Below are 23,193 nucleotides of genomic sequence, written 5' to 3'. Positions count from 1 at the left end.
TTTAATTTTATTATAATTCATGGAAAATTTTCATTCTATGAACGAATCTAAAGTTCTTTTGTTACGAATTATATTACTTTGCAAATTTAATTTATGCTCGAATTAGAAGTAATATTATAACCTGGAAAATTATACTTCGTGACTACATTAAAAGTTATAGGTCAAAGATTTGATTTGATATGAAAATAATATGTTATTAATTATTAGCGTAAATGACAAGAATATCCTGCATTATTTGAGTCGTGTGTTTCATGGCTTAAAAATAGGATGAATTCAGTCCATAAGATCTAGAAGATCCAATGGATGAGATTGATTTTTGTTTTATACAAAAAAAAACTATTTTTATTTTAGTCCTCCCATATATATATAGGGTTAAAAACACTTCTTAAAATATAAAATATAAACAATTTTCAGCCCTTAGATCATCAAGATCTACGGTTGATTCATAACCCTGTTGGATGAATTCGTGGTCCTGAGTTCGAATCCCAAAGGTAACAAAAATTTATTTTTCACAATTCGTAACCCTGTTGGATGAATTCATATGCGTTCTACATAAAATTCGTACATTGAAAAACGTTTTTATTTTTATTTTAAGAAGTGTTTTCACGGTAGCCCTTCCCTATATATATATATATACTCCCTCCGTCCCATTATTTATGGCACACTTTCCTTTTTGGGCTGTCCCAACCTAAATGGCACGTTTCTATTTTGGGAAATAATAAGGGCTCACTTAGGCATTAATTTAATCACTAATTACCTTCCTAAAAAAATTCTCCTCACCCTAATTAAAATTCATCTCCTACTTCCTCTCTCTCTCTCTCTCACACACCCCTACCAGCCGCCTCTCTTCTCCTTTCAAAATTCTCGGCCACCACCGCCGGTCGATCTGTTGCATCCACCGCCCTCGCGCCCCCCACCACCCGGTAGCACCCGCATTGCCGCCTTCGTACCTGCGTTTTCCCACGTCTGCTCCACCCGCGTCGCCGCCTTCGCTGCGACATCGTCGGCCTCGCGGAGAAGAAGCCTCCTCCCTTGATTTGTTTGGTTTGTGGATATGTGGATTCGAGAGGAGGCCGTCGATTTGTTTGTGAGCAATCTTGCTTGGAATTTGTTTGTAATTAATCACCTAATGGAATTTGTTTGGGATATTTCAAATTGATTTTTTTTCAGATTTCGTTTGTGGATTTCGGCAGATCTCCTTTGTCTTTAAAATTTGGGTTCAATTTTGTTTTGATTTTTGTTTCGCTTTTTGCTGGTGAATCGAGTCTAACAAATTGGTGATGAACAAACTTTTTGTTCTTGATTTTTGCCTTCTTCGACGAGGTCGCGGCGGCGCGAGGGCTTGCCATCTCTTGATTTTTGTCGATTTGGGGATTTTTTGGTTTGGGGATTTTGGTATTTGATTTTTTTGACTTGTGGATTTGTGGATTTGAGAGGAGACGGTTGATTTTGGTTTCGATTTCTGTTTGCTGGTGAATCGAGTTGGCCGACGACGGAGGCGGCGGCGGTGGCGTCTCTTCACTGCGAGCCCGGCGGAACTGGAGGACGAAGGAGGCGGCGGCGGAACTGGAGGACAGGGGAGGCCGAGAGAGAGTGTATGTGAGTGTGTGAGTGCGTGTGTGTGAATTGAAATAACATTAAACATCTAATTTTCTTAATTCTACTTTTCTTAATCTCCGTGCCGAAAAGTTTTGTCCCATAAATAATGAGACGGATGGAGTATATATATATATATATATATATATATATATATATATATATATATATATAATTGGGTAGATATGTAGGGGAGGGCTAAAATAAGAGCATTTCTTAAGATATAAAATAAGAATCATTTTCAGCTCTTAGATCATCAAGATCTATGGTTGATTCGTAATACTGTTTGTGGATTTATGGTCCTGAGTTCGAATCCCAAAGGTAGCAAAAATTTATTTTTCACAATTCATACCTTTATACAGCGAATTCATACGTGTTCTACATAAATTTCATATATTAAAAACTGCTCTTATTTCTTATTTTAAGATGTGCTTTCACGGTAGTCCACCACGTCTAGTCAACATTTGACTAGACGGTAGTCAACTGTTGACTAGACGGTAGTCCACCACGTCTAGTCCACCACGGTAGCCAACATTTGACTCACGGTAGTCCACCCCGGTGTATATATATGTGTGTGTATATATATATATAATAAACACACCACGTATAGTTATATACCTACACTCATATATTTAAAGGCTAGAGGGATAGAAAGTCAAATGTTGCAGACTTACAATTATAAGTGAAAAGTGAGATAGTAGAGAAGAATTCCAGGGGAAAAGAAAAATAATTGGTGTGAGGTGAATGAAAAAAAAATAGTTGTATATATACACGGAATTAGAAGTTAATTAGAGTAGGAGGAATTAGTTTGTATCAATCTTTCCGTAATTCAAAATTGCCAAAAAAAAGAATAATGAATTAGGGCAAATCTCAATTTGTCAATCACGCAATTATGGCTGCATAGCATAGTGAGAAATAGGGCTAAATAGTAAGTTTTTAATTATAATATTATTATTCTTTAATCACTTCATTTGGGCTCAAATCACATGCTAAAGAAATTGAACTTCAATGAAGTTATTTATTTGGGCTTCAATTAAAGGATATGGTGGCTCTTGAATAACAAATAAGGAATTTTTAAAAATAATTAAATGGATAAAATAAATAAATAAGTAAAAGTAGACAAATAATACTCCCCACGTCCACGAAAAAGAATAATATTTATCCCTTTTTTTTCACGAAAAAGAATTTCATTTAACTTTTTGAATCATCACATCATACTTTTTCTCTTATATTTAACTATAAATTGTATTTTTATTTTTTTAACTAATAGTGTACTTTTGTTCTACTTTTTTGTACTACCACTACCCTTATAAATTGTATTTTTATTATACTTACAACAACTTTAACAATTTTATTAAAACACGTGTCCACCCTCAAACGAGACTCTATTTCGTGGACATAGGGAGTACTTAAGTTTTATGCAATTAAAGACTTATGCTTATGCAATACCTAAGTGCGACTTATAAGATTTAAAATTTAATTTAATAATAATAAAAAAAACAAAAATATTTTTGTAGCTAATAGGTTTTTTGTTTCCCAGATTGCTACATCCTTACCAATTAAAAAAAATCGTGCTTGAAATTAGTTACCCTAGTCAAAGAAATTAGGGTACCTAGATTTAATGTCATATTTCTTTTCCCATGCAGCTTCGTTATGATCATGCCTACTCCATTGGACTTCGACTAAAGGGATTTCTTTACTCCTTAACACGTCAACTTTTCTATCCAAAACGGTCGGGTGCTCCTTATAAGTTAAGTCCATATCTAGCTCTAGCTTAACATGATTCACAATGTTGCTAGGGTCGTAGACGTACTTCCTCAAAGACGAGACATGGAAAACACTATGTATCGAAGTCAAACTAGGCGGCAGTGCTAACCAATATGCCATTCACCAACTCTTTCGAGTATGTCAAATGGTCCGATATAACGAAGTCTTAGTTTGCCGCCCTTGCCAATTCCAACAACCCCTCTTATTGGTGATAGCTTCAAAAATACATTATCACTCATTTCAAAGTGAAAACCCCTTATCTTTAAATCGGCATATGCCTTTTGTCGATCTTGGGCTACTTTAGTGCGTTCACGAATTTTATTGATCACATCCACCGTCTTCTCCATAATTTTGGGTTCCAAAACTCTCGTTTCACCAACCTCATCCCATGTAGTGGCGATCTGCACTTCCTTCCATACAATGCTTCATAAGGGGTTATGCCTATCGATGCATGGTAGCTGTTGTTGTAGGCGAATTCCATCAATGATAGTTGTTTCTTCTAATTTTCTCTAAAATATAACACACATGCTCTTAACATGTCTTTGAGTGTATAGATTGTCCTCTCCGATTGTCCATCGGTTTCTGGATGATAGACCATACTGAAATTTAGCTTCGTGCCAATAGCTTGTTGCAAGCTCCTCCAAAATTTTGAAGTGAATCTTGTATCGCGATCTGACTAGGGCTGAGCATCGGTTCAAAACCGAACCGAACCGACCCTATTTAGTAAAACCGAAACCGAACCGAACTTGGAAGAAGATGAACCGAACCGAACCGCTTGAAGACTAAAAACCGACCAAAACCGAACCGGCCGAAACCGATCGGTTTCGGTCGGTAACCGAACCGAACCGCCTTTGCTAAATGGTTACTCATCCTTTCAGACCCAAAAATCAGCAACTATTCCTTCAAATCAACAAACAACATAACAATTTCAAACCCAAAATCAACATAAAACTATACCTAAGTTTCAGATCTAAGATCATATAATCTCGTAGCATCTATAAAAAATTAGAATAAAATCATTGGAAAGCAAAATCAACATAACAATTTCAAACCCAAAATTAACATACCTTTAATAAAATCAAGGGAGGTGGCCTATTGCTAGTCGCCGGTGGGGAGGTGGCGCCGGGGGGTGGTGGCAGCAGTCCGGCGGAGGAGATTCTAGCGGAGGTCGCGCCTGACGCATGTCTGCTGCTGCTGCGTCGACGGCTCGACGCGGGCTAGCGCGGACCGCACGGTGGCCTGCTGCTAGTCGCCGGGGAGGAGGTGGCGCCAGGGAGAGAGGTGGTGACAGGCTGCTAGGGTTGCGGCAGGTGGGTGATTGAAGTGGAAGAGTGAAAGTGAAGTGCAGCGGGCGGCTGGGGTGTTAAAGAGTTCTATAGGGTTTTTAATTTTCAGTATATTATTCATACTATTATATATATTAAATAATATACTTAATAAAATATATATAGATATATATATATCATCGGTTCGGTTCGGTTCATAACCGAACCAAAACTAAAAAACCGACAACCGAACCGATACCTATCGGTTTTAAAGTATAAAAACCGAACCGAACCGACAACCAGAAATTCTAAAACCGAACCGAACCGAAAATGATCGGTTCGGTCGGTTTTTTCGGTTCGGTCGGTTCTATGCTCAGCCCTAGATCTGACACAATGTTAACCGGCACCCCATATTAACACATGATCTTTTGTATGCAGATTTCGGCTAATTGTTCCATGTTGTAAGTAATTTTCACAGGCACAAAGTGAGAGAACTTGGTAAGCCGATCCACAATGACCCAAATTGCATGATTACCCATAACTGTTTTAGGCAAACCAGCCACAAAATTCATGGTAATATTCTCCTACTTCCATTCCAGAATCTCAAGTGGTTCAAGTAATCTATTGGGACGTTGGTGCTTTGCCTTCCACTAGCTGACACATCATGTATTTTCCAACGTTGTCTCTAATTGATCTCTTCATGTTCATCCACCAAAAAAGTTTCTTCAAGTCCTGATACATTTTTGTTCATCCAAGGTGAATGGAATATGGTGTGATGTGAGCCTCTTCCAAAATTATTCTCCTTATTTCGCCATCCTTGGGTGCAAATTATCCATTCAAAAGTTAATACTTCATCTGCACCCAAAGAAAATCCCTTGATGTTACCTTTTAGGACTTAATCCTTCAATCTGCACAATAACTTATCACCATATTGCGCTTCTTTGATTTGTTCTCACAAATGTAGCCGAACGGTTAAAGCCGCCAAAATTGTGTTGGTGTCCTTAGAAACTGGTACCACCTCTATCCTTAGCTTAGAAAATTCTTAGATGAATTCGGGTATGCAAATAGTAGACATGTTTTCCTTTCGGCTTAGTGCGTCAGCACCAGATTCGCTTTGCTCGGGTGATAATGGATTGTACAGTCATATTCCTTCACCAACTCTACTCATATCCCCTGCCTCAGGTTGAGTTCCTTCTGAGTGAAAAAAAAAATACTTCAAACTCTTGTGGTTGGAATAGATCTCGCATTTACTACCGTAAAGGTAATGCCGCCAAATCTTTAAGGCGTGGACCACTGCTGCCAATTCCAAATTATGTGTAGGATAGTTTTGTTCATGCACTTTCAATTGTCTTGATGCATATGCTATCACCTTCTCGTGTTGCATTACAATTGAGCCATTACTCGGATGCATCACAGTAGAACATAAATCCCGCGGTACCTTGAGGAACAGTAAGCACATGTGTCGTCGTCAGCCTCTGTTCAATTTCTGAAAATTCTTTTCACATTTCTCATCTCATACAAAACGTACTCTCTTAATTGTTTACCATGTTATTGGTCTTGCTATATTTGAGAAACCTTCGATGAAACGACGATAGTAACCCACCAAGCCTAGGAAACTTTAAAATTCACCAACGTTCTTGGGTGGACTCAAGTTGTGAACTGCTTCAACCTTTGATCGATCCACTTCAATTCCTTAGACTGACACACCATGCCCAAGAAATACAACTCGATTAAGCCAAAACTCACACCTTTTGAATTTGGCGTACAATTTTTCTTTCTAAAGCGTCTTCAATACTAGACGCAGATAGTCTTTGTGCTGACTTTGATCTCTCGAGTACACCAGTATGTCGTCTATAAAGACAATGATGAATTTATCTAGGTATTGGTGGAATACCCAGTTCATTAGATCCATGAACACCACTTGTGCATTTGAAAGTCCAAAAGGCAGCACCATGAATTTGTAATGTCTGTACCTTGTTTGAAAAGTTGTTTTCGAAATATCGGACTCTTTGACCTTCAGCTGATAATAACCTGGCCTTAAATCGATCTTTGAGAAGAGACTCGTGCTCTTGTTAGAGTGAGTATTTTTAATTTTAACATTACTAATTTCCTCTCTATATGTTTATACATCATTATGTATAATTGGTTTTAGCTAGTCATTAATAAGATTGGCAATTCCCTATAGAAAAATATTTCATTCGTCCAATAAGAGTGTGCCCTTATTTTTATTTTGGGACGTCCCACAAGAGCATGCATTTACCATTTTTTGGACACTTAACTTCTTATTTCTTACTCTTATTTTATGGAAAGAGCAAGGCTGCCACCGAGAAGGTCTCCATCTCCCGACAAACTATTTCGCGCCTATGGAGTGCTGTAAGAAAACAACGACAAGAGAGTCAAGTTATTCATCTTCAAAGTGGTAAGCTTAGTTTTAAAAGGGAAAAAAGTTGCGAGTCTTGACACAAATCAACTTACAACTTTAGAGTTATTGAAGAGAAGCAGTATAAGAACATTAACAAAGGGTTTGGGGGAAAGTAAGAGTACCATGGGGAGATGGGTGCGCACAGGAGCTATAGGACTCACACATCAGCCATAAAACCTGACTTAATAGCCCTCAACAAGATATTAAGATTGAGGTTTGCCCTCGAAGCCTTAGAGGTTGATAGAATTCTCAATGTTTTCAAGTTTCGCAATATGCACAACACTGTGCATATCGACGAAAAATGGTTTTATATCACACAAGGGGCACACAGATTTTACTTGGCTCTAGGAGAAAGCCGACCTACACAGAACATGTAAGAACAAGAATTTCATAACAAAAATCATGTTCATGTGTGTCGTAGCAAGGCCACAAATTGCAGAAAATGGAATGGTGATATTCAATGGAAAAATTGAATTTTTTCCATTTATTGAGCAAGTGTGTTGGGGTCCCGGAGGGTTGACTGAACAGGTGTATGGGTGGGAGGGGGGAATACATCTGATGGCTATTTTTGCAGCGTAAAACAAACTAACCAAAATTTATTTTGAAATATGGTCGAGGACTGATACTGAAGTGACTTCAGTAAATTGACATCAATCAAGCATTGAGCTTAACTGATATCCACATAAGGCATTAGTCTAGAGTTTGTAAAACAGAGTAGAGTTATTGATCTTATTGACTATCAGTAGATTGATCAGTCGGACTAATAACTTAGCAGCAAAAATTTAAACTTAACGCCAATAGCCTTTTGAAAAGGTTTGTCACTTATAAAATCCTTAGGTAGACTTTTCAGTTAATCCAGTTCAGTTGAAAACAGATTTAACACAGAGAAGGAAAAACTAAAAGTAAATAAAGAACACAAGAATTTTTACGTGGTTCGGAAACAACGTTCCTAATCCACGGCCAGATGATTAGTCTGACAAACACTCTGGGCTAATGCTTAAAGGTGCACAGCAAACCCACCAACACCCTAGGTTGGATTTCTCGCTCGCTCTTAGCACGCTTAGACACACTCGTGCTCTATCAGCGCTTGGCTAAGATTTTTGGAGTCAGAACCCTGGTCTGAACTCCCTCTTTGCTTGCGGGTGCCAAGGAACCTAACTATTTAGTTTCCTGGTACTAAACAACCACTGAGTTCAGTCTCAGTCTTGAACTTGATTACATTCACTCTTCTTCTCACTCTCAAAGAAAAGGTTATGTAACACACCAACTAGGATTACTGAGAACATACTCTCAAGTAATCATAAACTAGGCTAATGATATATCTTGATTAATTGCCTAGGCATTATAAGATAGATCAAGCAATCAGTTGCTCTGATTGTGTATTATATGATTACTCTCTTCTTCGATTCATTACTTGTGGAGGTTAAGCTCAAGTTGATCTTTCGATGTCGCCTGCGTATTGATGATTGAATCGGATTTTCTCTCTCTCTTTTCCCCACTCCCTTTTTGGGGTATTTTCCTGAGCTATTTATAGGCAGTTCTGAAGAATAGATCCGTTAGTGAAGATTCTTTCTTCAAATCCTACCGTTGTGAAATATATTCCAAATCTGCTCAGGTTCTTTTGGTCTTCATCCTCCTTTGAATTCTGAAGATTTGGTCTACTTGTCCACGTGGCTCGAAGACATTCTTTCTTTCTTCAGTCCATCATAGTCTTTAGTGAAACTGCTTGCTATGAATCGTGATTTTTCAGGTGTTTCCAATGTTTTTTGATCAGTCAGGACATCAGTTGGATCTGCAACTCCGAAGCATTCAGGACTTGTAAGAACCTTTCAGTCGAATTGTTCTTCAGTTGAGTTGTCGTCTTTAGTCTTCAATGCTACAGTCTTTGATCTAGCTACTTAGAGGGACTAAAACATTTAAGTCCAGAGAGATAACCTCTAGCTAGAAAGTGTCTTCTAACAGTTTTGGTATCATCAAAACACAAGGGTTAGATATATCTTTCATTTCCCAACAAAGTGTCAGCAAGAACAGACAAGCAGGACACTAGAGACAAAACTCATCGATTTAATCACAAAACAAGTCATCAAGGGATGTTTAGTCGACAAGGTAGCATTATCACATTGATACCATTCATTTAGTGCTACTAGAGGTCTCAGAATGAGTTATTCTCATCATCAACCCCCCCTCTCCCGTACCAAGTGTATATTTGTTTACATCAGTTTTCAGCTTTCATTTCAAGTGTGTATCTGTTCTTTACTCAGTTTTATGCTTTAATTTCAAGTGTGTACTTGTTCTGTACTCACTTTTCAAATTTAATATATGTTCTCATCATTTATTACACATAACACCTCATAAATGCACCACATTTAAGTCATACAACCACCAACACAATCAACCACTAACTCACAACATTAATTTCATATTTATTGTTATAGATCATACCAGCAATCATGTTAAAGTGGCCACTAAGAGCAAGTAAAAACATAAACATCCAGCAGGACAATGCGAGGCCGCATATCTCTGACAGTGATGAAGATTTCATGGCTGTTGCAACCCAAAATGGGTTCATTATTAGACTAGTACAGTAACCACCGAACTCCCTTGACTGTAATGTTAATGATTTGGGATGGTTTAAGGTCATCCAATCATTACAAGTAGAGACATCAACTAACACAATGGATGAACTCATAAATGCAGTGATAAACTCTTTCAACATGCTTGAAGCTAACACATTGAACAATGTTTTTCTAAGTTTACAGGGATGCATGGTTGAAATCATGAAGATAAGAGGCCAAAACTCCTATAAAATCCCACATATGGGAAATTGAGCATTGACTAGAGTAGATCAACTACCCAAAAACTTGGAGGTGCCTATGGAATTGGTGATTCAATGTCTTGATTACCTTAAAGAGCCCTCTGCTCCCATCAGTTATCGCGGCGGGGGCATTGGAACTGCCCGTATTGAGGGTGATCGGTGCCGGATCTAGGGCTCAGAGAGCGATTGGGGTAGTGGGAATGGAAGTAAAGGCCATTAGAAACAGAATCAACGAGCCCTCTACCGTTGACGAACATTCCACCGCCAGCGACCCCTCCGCTCCTATCGTTCATCGCGGTGGGGGGGCAACGGAGCCGCCCATATCGACGGTGATCGATGATGGATCTAAGGCTCGAAGAGAGATTGAGCGGTGGGACAGGGATTGAAGATGAGCATGGTGGACGTCGGAGTTTTGTCAAGATTAAATCGACGGGAGAGGGTTGATTTAGAAGCCGGCGAGGGTTCACCCAACCAGAATCATCCGAAGCAGCGTGGAATCCATGGGGCCACCGTCATCGATGGTGGCAACGAAGCTAATCGGAGGTTTCAAGCTTTAGAAGCGGCGATAGATTTAAGGTTTCAAAAGAGAGAGAGAATGAATGGACCGATTCCAAAAAATTCCATCTGCCAACCACTTTTAATTAGTAAAAGTAGGGAATTTAATTAAGAAACCCTTATTTTTTGCCTATTTCAACTATATATAAAAATGACTCAAGATTTCGTGAACGACCGGAAAAAAAAAAATTGACTCCAAATTTGTGGGACGGAGTGAGTAGTTAATATTGATAATAAAAGTTTTAAATTCAAGTTCACATTTATTTGTTATTTAAAAAATTTATTTTCTTGATTATTAAGAGTTAGATGGATGTTGGGCAAAATGGCTTTCATATTCGAACTATTTATTGTATTAATGTAAAATAAAAAAAACGCTTAACAGTTTAACCAATATTTCTTCCATCCCATTTTATTTGACCTAATTCTTTTTGACACAATTTAACAATGTAAGATCGTAATGTATATATGCGTGGAACCAAAGGGGCTAGGCGGGGCTGAAGCCCCCTCCCAAATTTTGAGTTTATATATATATATATATATATATATATATATATATATATATATATATATATATATCTATTCCTAATTATAAAAGAATCTTATTTACAAAAAAAATGATTTGCTTGTTATATTCCCTCATATAGATTAAATTTAAGTTTAATTGTGTTATTTAAATTTATGTAATTTATATAAATGTTGTTTATTATTATGCTTGTCTTTTAATAAAAAATGCACAAAATGTCCGAAATGCCTCAAAAAAATTTGTAATGTATTTAAATTATATAATCTATGAAAATATTATTCTTATATTTGTATTTTGATAAAAAAAATACTTAAAATGTACGGAATAGCTAAAAAAAAAAGTCTGAAACTCCCGTAAAACTTCATCCTCCCCCCAAATAAAATTCCTGGCTCCCTACTGCGTGGACCCATATTCATTGTAGTAAAAATTTGTTATCCGAAAAGAACACAAACCAAATTGAATGAGACAATTTAAAAAAGAATACATGCCAAATTAAGTGGGACCAATAAAATAAATAAATTTCAAACCATCAACCACTATAATGCATAAATTAATTTGTATTAATAATATAATTCTCTTACTGTTTGAAACATAACATAAAATTTCAGTGTCGAAGGCCAATGTCTTTTATTTTCTTTTTTTTGAATCCATGACCAATGTCGTTTTGGTTGGCATGGAAAACAAGGGGCAATTAAGTTCCTTATTATCAATACAAATTCGTATGAAAAGATTAGAAGCAAGCAAACCCTATTCCCCTGCTTCTAGTAAAAAAAATTGCATTCCCAAAAAGAAAAAGGAAAATAGAATAATAAGAACGATGAAATTCAATTATTCAACTCTTTTTACCCTCATCGCCCCCCTCTTCCAAATAAGCCTTCTTCTGCCTATCGCCCCTAGCTAACAGACAAATAAGAAAGAAACACGTGGCGTAGAGCGCGTGGGCCTTCCAGCTCGTCTTGGGCGGCTGGTGCATGACAGCTCTGTGAAACACCGTCATGTAATAATGAAGGCCCACAGCAAAGCCCACAAATGTTTGGGCCAGGCCCAATAACTTGGTGACGGGCCCGGTCTCAGTGGAGAAGACGAGAATCAGGTACATGAGCAGCAGCAGGAGGTACAGCACGTAAGCCAAGGTCTGCAACACTTGCACGCAAACGTAGGTGGAGTGCGAAGTAGAGTAGAAAAACCTCAGCGGCTCCAGCCCCGAAGCCAGGGAGGAGAGGGCGAGGATGGTGAAGTAGATGGAGAGATAACTCTGGATGAAAATCAGGAGCTTCTGGATGGAGAAATAGGCTTTGATTCGGCTGAACATCAAGGAGACCAGAATGAGTGGGATGATGATGAATGTGAATGAGACTAAAGATGCGATTTTTGAAGCGTATTTGTTGCCCACGTAGGGCTTGAACCCTCTCGTGAATTCTTTGTTGTATTTCGTGAGGTAGATTCTCGATGTTTGGGAGATTTTCTCCAAATCTGGGACGATTGATTCTTGGAATTTCGATGGGAGTTCTCTGAAATCTGACACCAAATCGTCGTCGTCGTCTTCTTGATCAATCCAGCTAGGTTTTTTTAGGGATTTGCTGTTGGATTTGGTGGCAAGAACACTTTTTTCAATCAGGGATTTGGATTGAGTGGTGTTTTCTTTTGGGGATGCCGGTTTGTTTGGATCTGAGGTTTTCTTGGTTGAAAGCGTCGAATTTGAGGTGGAGTTGAGTTTCTTGATGGATGATGAGGTAGCTTTGATGAGTTTGGTTTTGTTCTTGGTTGAATCAAATGGGAGTTTGGTGATCACTTTGGATGAGAGTGACGTAGGTTTAATGAGTTTGGTTTGGTTCTTGGATGAAGAAGAAGTTGAAGTAGTGGTAGGTTTGATGAGTTTAGTTTGGTTTTTGGTGGTGGAATTGGATTTCTTCTTGATGAGCGGGAAATCTTGATCATCTTCAGACAGGAATCTTCGTGGTTGGGCCGAAATGAGTGAAGAAGTGATGAAAAGGAGCAAGATTAGATAGAGCAAGAGTACCTTGTTGGAAACAGAGTGTTGGAGTGGAGCCATTTGTTTGGAAATCCAATGACCAATTATTTGCTCAAATGGATCTGAATTTCAGAAGAGTTTTGGGAGAGAGAGAGAGAGAAGTATGAAATGGAGAGTGAAGGTGAAGGGGACTTTAATGGGGATCAGTCACATGGCGCCACTGCACTTTGGGCATAGTGTAGTAACGCGGTTTTACACCATTATTTATATCCCACTTATTATGGTGCGTAAGCAATGAAGATCAAATTCTAATTCTTCGATCAATGAAAACTAATACTATTAGAGAGCTTATATTTTTCTTGGAAGACTTGCTGTGTTTTTACCGAACGACTATGCGTTTGTCGCTAACGGAATGAAATATTACATCAGTTATTCTAAATGAGTAAAATCATGATGATGTGTAATTGTAGGTGGAAACCTGTTTAATCAAATGTCAAAGTGCCCAAAAATTTGAATAATTTGGGAGCATAGTGCGTCAAAGTCATCGACTAGTTGAGCACCGACGCGACTTTATGTATAAGAAGACGGAGGAGGCCGTATATGTTTTGAAGAGACACTACTATTATATTTCGTATAAAATAAAACGAGTTTATTCTTAAGAATGGAACATGAGACTGGAATTGACGGTGCATTAACTCTTCTTGTTTTGGGAAAATAAATTTGCTCAACAATGGGGTCTCAATATTGTGACCACCTATCTTTTAGATTATAGATTATATATTTATTCTTTGATTGGTATCAAACCACATTAGTATTATTATAGGGATGAGATTCAGCGTTCGTACGGTAATTTTTATGTGTAGTTATTATATTTTATTCTTATAATTATTATTTTAATAATAATATTTTATAAAAATAAAGTTTATTATAATACACCATTGGTCTAAGAAAAGATGTCATAATTTATCATTTTAATTCGTTCACAAAAAAAGTCTAAATTTATTTTTAGTAAGAAATTGTGGATCACTTTCTGCACTCACTAATTTAATTAACTTTTTCATTTTTTTTTAATTTGTGGAGTCCCTTTTTCCACTCACTAAATAAACAATACACGTTTTTTCTTAAAATTCGTGTCACTCTCCCTTAAGACATGTTAGAGTAAAATTTGTACTCTATTATCTTGTCATTATGTAGACATGTAATAGTATCCACAGATGTCCTTCTCTGAGTATCTTGGTCAGTATTTTCAAATGTTCTAAGTTGCAGTTGAGACATTCAAAGCGTTCATACTTGCGAATTTTGTAGATAACTTTGGAGCTATCTTATGCGATTTTTATGGATATATATGGCCACGAATTTACAGTTTAATGAAACCTTATTGGAGCACAATTACAGATAGATCAAGATCATCCAAGCAGAGTCCTCATCGAGTTAGAACTCATATTTCCATCTACGACTAGGAGATGATTAACTTGGGCTAAAAGAGAAGATTGGGGACTAGATATCTATATAAGCAGGCCATATTTCGTTCAAGATGGCTGATAATTTTCGTTCTTAATTGCTCTCGCCATGTAGTCGATATGTGTCCCCCCAGACTTGTTACAGTCTGTAGTACATTCATTGATACATTACTTTTATTTGTCCTAGCAGAAGAATATTTGTGACTACACTTGAGCGTACATTATAAAAGAGTTATAAACTCTTCTTTATTGTTGGTTCTTGTTTCTCAAGAAATTAGGTGCGCCTAGGAAGTTAGTCGTTGTGTAGCTTTCATTTATTCACCGTTGATGGAGTTTTGGGAAGATGCAGTGGCTAAGTAAGAGGGTGTCTTATTATGTAAGTCCTTTGTATATCTTAACTTCATATAGTGGATAATTTTCCCTGGGCGAGGCCCCCCAGACGTAGGTTGTTTAATTAAATTGAGTTATCATTCTTTGTGTTTCATCTTTCGTATTCACATTCGCTGTTACAACACATCTCACCACATATTTTATGAATTTGTCATTCTTTCAAGACATTTTTCCATAAATTGAGGGAGTACTTTTCTTTTTTACTTGGGGGATGGGGAGCGGTAAACTTCATTGTTCACACACAGGAGTTCACACCTCTTGGTGTAAGAATTATACTTATCCTTTATTTCAAAAACTTAAAATTTTAAAAAATTGTATACCATAACTTTTAATTTATCAACCTATTACCCCCTCAGTCCTGTAAAAATAGTCATAATTTTTTTTATTTTCTTTGGTGTCCACAAGAAATAGTCCTACTCTATTTATGGCCCACTACATCACAATAGATTATCCTTCATATATTAACTTATTGATCTATTTTACCACATGGTGAGACCTTCTCTTCACTCCCAATACAATTAATTATCATTACTAATACTACATTTAAGGTTTAACCCTTTCTCCACTCATAATATACTTAATTACTATTATTAAAACTCGTGTTACTCACTCCTAAGACTATTTTTATAGGACGGAGAGAGTATTAGCTAATAAAAATTAAATTAAATGATAAAAAATAATTATATATCCTAATTAGATGAAATAAGCCTTAATTAATAATCAAAAAATTAAATTAAAGCATACAAAATTAAAATTAGATAAAAAAATAAATGAGAAACAAAATGAGACATCAAATATAATACATATCGAATCTCAATCCATTATTATATATCACGTTACACATATGACAACACTAGTAGGAAATATATTAAAACATGACAGAACTTAGATGGTTCCGCATGCAACAATATTTAGGTTTCTCACTAAATATAGTCGTCACTAAATTATGCCCATCAGTCCATGTAATAATAATAATAATAATAATAATAATAATAATAATAATAATAATAATAATAATAATAATAATAATAATAATAATAACAACAACAACATTACACAAAAAATTGATTATCCAATTCAGTGATAAAACATTTACGTCTGAGGGGCCTTGTTTAGGAAAAACGATCCACTAATTGAAGTTAAGATACAAATAGACTTATACAATAAGATTCCCTTTTACTACGACCATATACCGTCACCAAAAACTTCATTAACGTGTGGACAATTGAAGACAAGACAATGACTCACTTTCTAGGCGTGAGCTCAGCACATTCACCACATAATCCTTTGATAAACAAGAACTAAATAATTAAGAGTCTACAACTCTTTTACTTCACAAACACTCTTCTGTTAGAACAAAGAAAAGAACTAGTATGAGGGATCACATCACTTGCAACTAGTTCAGGGGACACCTAGCACGAACATTATAATTCTCGACATCATGTGAGATTAATTTGGCACGAATTTCCTTACCTTTTTGAACGAAATATTGTATTTTTATATAGTCTTCACACCACCAATTTTCTCTTGTAGCTCAAATTAATCATTTCCTAGCTGTGAAGGATAACAACTCCTTTTGAAGATAAGCACGAGTACATTATCTATTATCTAACAACTCCTTAAGGATAACAATGAACAATTATATCCATAATCTTGAAGGAGAGCTTTTGTTAAGAAATGAAGCTACGGCAAATCTGATCATCCATTTGAAGAACAGAGACAGTTTACTTGCTCAAAAATCAAGAACCCGTTGGCTTGTCGATGGAGATGTCAATAGTAGCCTTTTCCACAAGGTGATTAATGGAAGAAGAAATAAGAACGAGATGGTTGGCCTGTGGGAGAATAACCGGTGGATCGAAGAGCCGACCGAGGTTAAAAGATTGGTCAAAGCGCACTTCCAATCACAGTTTCGTGGCAGACCGCGAGTGAAGCCTTGTCTCCCTGAAAATTTCGTCCAGAAAAGAATTCCAGATGATCTCAAGGAGTGGCTGGATTTGTCGTTTACGGAGGAAGAAGTTAAGAGTGCCGTTTGGAACTGCGAGGGGGGGAAGAGTCCGGGACCTGACGGCTTCAACTTTAATTTTTTGAAGACAAGTTGGGAGATTTTAAAGGATGATCTTGTGGGTGCTTTGAAAGATTTCCACACTCACGGCAGCCTGGTTAGAGGAAGTAACCCGTCTTTCATCACACTTATTCCAAAGAAAGAAGGTGCAGAGAACCTGAAAGACTTTCGGCCAATTTCACTCATCAACTGCCTTTATAAAGTCATCGCGAAAGTCCTTGCAACTAGAATGAGAAGAGCAATGCCCATTATCATTTCTGAATGCCAAAGTGCTTTTGTTGAGGGGCGGTACATTCTTGATGGGGTCGTGGTTCTCAATGAAATCATCGTTGATGCAAAGAGGAGGAAGAGGAGAATCTCTCTGTTCAAAATTGATTTTGCTAAAGCTTATGACTCTGTTGATTGGGATTTCCTTGATATCATGCTTGAGAAGATGAATTTTAGCTTGAGATGAAGAAGGTGGATTTCGGAATGCATTAGCTCGGCTTCGGCAAATGTTTTGGTTAACGGCAGTCCATCAGGAGAGTTTCAACTTGAAAGAGGTCTTCGACAAGGAGACCCTCTATCTCTTTTTCTCTTCCTTATCGTGGCCGAAGGGCTTCACTTGCTGGTGGAGAAGGCTGTTAACAAAGGGCTGCTGGAGCCGGCTCCAATCGGTGACCGAGGAATTTGCATCTCACACTTGCAATATGCCGATGATACGATGTTTGTTGCTACTGGGAAGAATGAAAATGCTTGGGCCTTCAAAAGCATTCTTAAACTGTTCGAGTTTCTTTCGGGTTTAAAAGTGAATTTTGACAAAAGTTTGCTTGTGGGAATCAGACTTAAGGAAACAATCTGTAATAACATGGCTAGGATACTTGACTGCCAGCTGGGGAGTGCACCAGTCAAGTACCTCGGCGTTCAAATTGGAGCAAGTCTCTCTCGCTCGACAGACTGGAGCTTTGTGGTGGAAAAGGTCAAAAATAAAGTTGGTAAGTGGAAAAATAGGAAAATCACTTTTGCTGGGAGACTCACTCTTATCCGTTCTGTCCTGTCCTCTATCCCGATTTACCATCTGTCTTTCTCCTTGATGAATAAATGTGTGTTGTCTCAAATCCGTTCTCTTTTGGCCAATTTCCTTTGGGGGGTGGGGGTGGATCCGGAGGTTAGAAAGATTCATTGGGCAAGTGGGAGGTTCTTTGTAGGGATCTTCGTCTTGGGGGGCTTGGTATCAAAGACCTTGGGTGGTTCAATAAGGCTCTTATGTCCAAATGGATTTGGCGCTTCCTCTCGGAGCGCGAATCTCTTTGGGTTCGGGTAATTAGAGAGTGCTGGGGGGACTTGTCTTGGGATGAGAATGGTTTTAAATTACAAGGTAATAAAGCTTCTAGACCGGGTTGGTGGAAGAGGGTGGTGGAGTTGAGTCGGGGAGAAAAAAGGAAATGGTTGAGAGATAGCTTAGTTATCCAGATTGGGGAGGGGGATGGTTTCTTGTTCTGGCATCACGCTTGGACCGGGGGGCAGAGCCTGAGGGAGGCGTTTCCAAGATTATTTAGGCTTAGTAGTCTTCAAGGAGGGTTGATTAAAGAAATGGGAGAGTGGGTAGAGGGGTGCTGGGTCTGGAAACTGAACTGGAATCGAGAGTTGAGGGGGAGGGACCTCGATTGCTTATCTAACCTTGGTTCAGTTCTTCAAAATATTGTAGTCTTGGCAGGAGAACCAGATAGATGGAGATGGAGCTTAGAGCCGAACGGCCATTTCACGGTCAAGTCGGCTTATAAGGCGCTTAGTATGGCAGTCAGCGACGACAGAAGTGGAGGCCAAGAGGAGGAACTTCAAATCGCTTGGAAAGCTCAAGTGCCGCTCAAGGGCCAAAACAACGGGCTGGAGAGTGTTGAAGGGAAGGATGGCAACGTGTGATAACCTTCAAAGACTCAAAGTGATCAACTCTAATGCAGATGCCGTCTGCATTCTTTGCAAAAAAGAGATCGAATCCTCGGACCATGTTTTCTTCTCATGTACAATGACTTCAGCTCTCTGGTATGCGGTTCTCAATTGGGTTGGAAAACATTCGGCTCTACCAGTCAAGGCAAAGGATCACCTAATTGCATTCAGGAATTTGGGAAAAAAGGAGGACACACCTTTCCTGACTACTATCTGGTTTTGTTTTGTTTGGTGTGTGTGGAAGTGGAGAAATGGATGCAAGTTTCAGCAGGAAGAATGGAAAGCGGATAGAGTGCTGGCAGAAATTAAAACAAGAACGTGGGGATGGATCTCGGCTTTTTGTCAACAGCCGAGCTCTAGAGATTTCAGGAGTTGGTTTTTGGATGCGAAAATTTAGCTTTCTGTAAACTCTTTTCGATCTCTTGAGGTCTCTCTCTGGTGGCGAGAGCCTCTTCTTCTTTTTTCGTTGTGTGCGTTGTTGTACGTGGTCCAGAACTTTGGCACCCCTGGTGCCGGCTCCTTCTCTCCTCTTTTATCTAAATGCTCTTTTCCGATCAAAAAAAAATCCATAATCTTGATCTAATAATACTTTAATAATCAGGAGATACAACATCGCGTAGCTTCAGGAAATTCGTATGAATAACTCTGATGTTTATCTGCCGTTAAAAAAAAGCTTGCTGATGAAGAACACATTGTTCTATCTTCAATTAATACATAATGTTGTATCTAAAATAATACTAGATACAAAAGATATTATTGTTGTATACATAATGATAATCAAATAAAAAGTGTCACCTATACTCTAACGATAATTATTGTAAGACTAGAAACTAATTTCATGCATCAATAATGATAATCAAATAAAGAGCATCACCTATATATACTCTAACAGTGATGGTTGTAGCTACTAGAAACTAATTTCATGTATGTCGTATCATAAGTGTCGATATAGTGAAAGATGAAATTATAAATGATTAACATTTATAACTAAATCTATCAATTTCCTAAAAATTGAAATTATGATCATACCACAGCGCCAGCTCAGTTATTCAATAATTTGGAAGAAACGTATTTAATTTGCTTACTTTTCTATTTATGAGAATTGAGGATTTACAATGGTTCAGGATTAAAATTATTTTAACATTAAAATAAATATTATATTTTCATGTTTTTATTCATATATATATATATATATAGTTCCAATTTTTATTTACTATACATATATCATTCGTTACTATAAGGTGCTGCCTCATTAAATTATACATTTATAGTTAAATTGACAAACAATTTGATCATGGAGTTGGAAGGATATAATATAAACTCTGTGGATGATTATCGGAAAAGTAACTATTTCTACTGACTAGTTAACACACACTACAAAAAAAGTTTATATTAGTGACATGAGACTTAGTATCATGGAGTAATATTCATGTCATAAAAATTAATGATATTTGAAAGTGTAACTATTAGTGATTAGCTAAATCATCAAATGTTACTAATTAATTTTTATGACACACATAATAGCTACCAAAGCCTTACGTCACTAGTGATTTTTTTATTTTTTTTGTAGTGACGTCTTTAATTATGTTTAATGGATGCAACTAAAATATTATCCTTTAATTTGGATTTGTTATAAAATACTCCAATATGAGCAAGAAATTATAAAGATCACAAATTCAATTTCTATTTATATACCTGAACTATTAATAAGTTACTAAAAGTTATTTAAGCAATAGTTACAAAACTAATTTGTGGACGAGACTATATATATAGCTATATTAATTAGAGGGCCCGCTTTAAGGTAATGAGACCAGCGTAATGAATATGAACGCATTCACAATCATTATTCTTAACATGATTTTATTAAATGTGTCCCAATTTTTTGCTTAAGGTGATAGAACTTAGAAGTACTGTAATGAAAGTGGTTCCATTGAAGACCACGTTAAATCTTGTTGCTCAATAAAACTTGAGAATACCAAATTTAATCTGTAATTGTTGAAAGATGGTGTTTCACTAAATTAGATTTATAAGTTGTGCCGAATTTAATCTGTAATTTCTTGACAAACCATGAATGATATAATTGGAATTCTATATCTAAAAAGTTATTAACAATATTATTTAAGACACTACAAGAATCTGGCCGATTATCGACGGAATAAAGCTATAAATTTCGTCGGTAAAACTATATATCGACAGATCACCGACGGTCGCCGTGTGTCGCCGTGAAAGTGGTCGGTAAAAAGATTATCGATGGAATTTTGCTTCCGTCGCTAAATGCCAACGGAAAGGACAACGGACTGTCCGTAGGCGAGCACGGGATGATGCCGGCGTCGTTTGAAATTAGCGACGGACATGACTGTCGGTATTAGCGACGAAAATAAATTCCAGTCGCTAATATCTTTTTTTTTTACGAAAAAATAATATATATATATATATATATATATATATATATATATATAGGGAGAGGTTCAAATAAGAACCACTAATAAAATAAGAACGGAGAACCATTTTAAGCCATTCGATCATCAAGATCTACGGTGGATGCATCATCTTGGTGGATGGATGCAGGTGCTGGGTTCGAATCCTGAATGGAGCAAAAAAATTATTTTTTTCGGATGCATTAAATTTAATAGCGGATGCATTAATTTGTATAGCAGATGCAGTAATTTTATTGGTTCTTATGTTCTCACGATAATTGTGGTTCTCACTATAACCGCACCCTATATATATATATATATATATATATATATATATATATATATATATATATATATATTTATCAATCTAACTTTATACCCAACAAGTATTTGGGTATTTATAATGCATTTTGAACTTAATTGCATACGTTAAGACGACCTTCCAAGTGGGTCACCCATCTTAGTTGTGCTCTAGCGCTTAACCATGAAGTTCATTTCGAGTGGTCACCAGTACAGAACACGCGTATTATTGATATAACTAGCACATATTAATTCATTTAAAATCTATTTTAATATACAATATCATTTATTAATAACCTTAGAATATGTCGAGATGATATCTAAGACTTGTGGTGCCAACGAAAGAATGACGGTAAATATACGATCGAATTTAAAATAAAAATAATAATATTATCGTTAATTAAAAAATTAAAATATTATTGTTGAAAATAACAATAAATTTTAAAATATTCTCAATAATTTAAAAATAAGAATAAAATAGAATGTTAATTAAAAAATAATAAAAAAATATTTTTTTTAAAATAAAATGAAAATAACAAAAAAAATTAATAATATTTACCAACGTAATAATTTAAAAATAAAAAAATAATTTAAAAAAATAAAAAAAATGTTTAACGACGTATTATTTTTCGTCGCTATTCGGTCGGTAGAATTAAAAAAATAATTAAAAATAAATAAAAAATAAAAAATAATAGTTAACGACAGATTATTTTCCGTCGCTAATAATTCCGTCGGTAAAATTTAAAAATAATTATTAAATTTTAATAAGCGCGAAATTACCGAATTTACTGGCGGATTACCGACGGAATTATTAGCTACAGATGTAATCCATCGGTAAACTTTTAAAATATCTTCGTCGGAATTTCGCCGTTGTTCCGTCGGTAATTCTGTTGGTGTCCGATAAATTTTTTTGTAGTGAGATTAATTGCGAAAGTAGACGTCAGATGAGCACTGATCTATAAATATTTTGAAAAATATATAAATTGTTATCTATATTAGTACTAAAATGAGATTTCCACAATTTTTGCACGCACTTTGCCACCAAAAAAATCATTTCCCGCTCAAAGCAGTCACATTTTATCTCATCCACTTATGCAAGTATGCAACCTCACAAGATACTCAATAAAAAATTACTCCCTGCGTCTCATTATACATGACCTATTTTCCTTTTTGGGTTGTCCCAATATTCATGGCATGTTTCCTATTTTGAAAATAATAAGGGTGTAATTAACTACACTAATTAATTAAGGGAGATCACCTAACCCTAAAAAAAGCAGATATGTAACACCCTCTCTCTCACTTGCGCCGCACCTTTCCTCTGAAACCCTAAATCGCGCCTCTCTCTCTCTCCCGATTGCTTTGCGAATCTCTGTCCCTTTCGCCGCCATTAGATCGGCGGATCTCTGCCACCGCGCGTCGCCCTTAATGGCGCTTCTCTGCCGCCGTGATGAAGTCCATGTGGGAGGCTTAACTGAGCGGACAGTACGTGCCGGACACCGAGGACTCGTGCTCCGATTGGGGATCACCGTCGGAGGAAGATTTCCCGTTCTCGGCTGAAATGTCAGATACAACGGAAGACTCTCTCAACTTTAGTGAGATCGATGGCCGTTGTGGAGATGGGATAGGTCTTGTTTCCACGGGCTCCGATCTATCGCCGCCCCCAAAATCCTGTGAGAAAATCGGTCTGTGATCTAGTTACCCCTGAATCTCCAATTTTGAATGA

At 36.9% G+C, this 23,193-nt stretch overlaps 1 protein-coding gene and 1 long non-coding RNA gene across 2 annotated transcripts; one reads left to right on the top strand and one right to left on the bottom strand.

Annotated features, from left to right (window-relative positions):
* The first annotated feature begins 902 nt into the window (after nucleotides 1–902).
* On the top strand, nucleotides 903–1,673 carry LOC131021819 (uncharacterized). Its single transcript, XR_009101078.1, has 2 exons — nucleotides 903–1,087; nucleotides 1,483–1,673. It is a non-coding gene; the product is annotated as an uncharacterized LOC131021819 (long non-coding RNA).
* Nucleotides 1,674–11,545: 9,872 nt separating this feature from the next.
* On the bottom strand, nucleotides 11,546–13,342 carry LOC131021818 (uncharacterized). The gene has a single exon (XM_057951107.1). It carries the CDS (start codon nucleotides 12,994–12,996, stop codon nucleotides 11,776–11,778), a length of 1,221 nt encoding a protein of 406 aa, XP_057807090.1. The 5' UTR covers nucleotides 12,997–13,342; the 3' UTR covers nucleotides 11,546–11,775.
* Nucleotides 13,343–23,193: the final 9,851 nt, after the last annotated feature.

This window comes from Salvia miltiorrhiza, chromosome 4 (genome assembly GCF_028751815.1).
Source record: "Salvia miltiorrhiza cultivar Shanhuang (shh) chromosome 4, IMPLAD_Smil_shh, whole genome shotgun sequence".
Taxonomy (NCBI): domain Eukaryota; kingdom Viridiplantae; phylum Streptophyta; class Magnoliopsida; order Lamiales; family Lamiaceae; genus Salvia; species Salvia miltiorrhiza.
This window is presented reverse-complemented; position numbering and strand designations above follow the sequence as displayed.

Excerpts from the sequence above, each read along its gene's own strand:
- LOC131021818 (XM_057951107.1), bottom strand. The coding sequence starts at position 12,996 with ATGGCTCCACTCCAACACTCTGTTTCCAACAAGGTACTCTTGCTCTAT.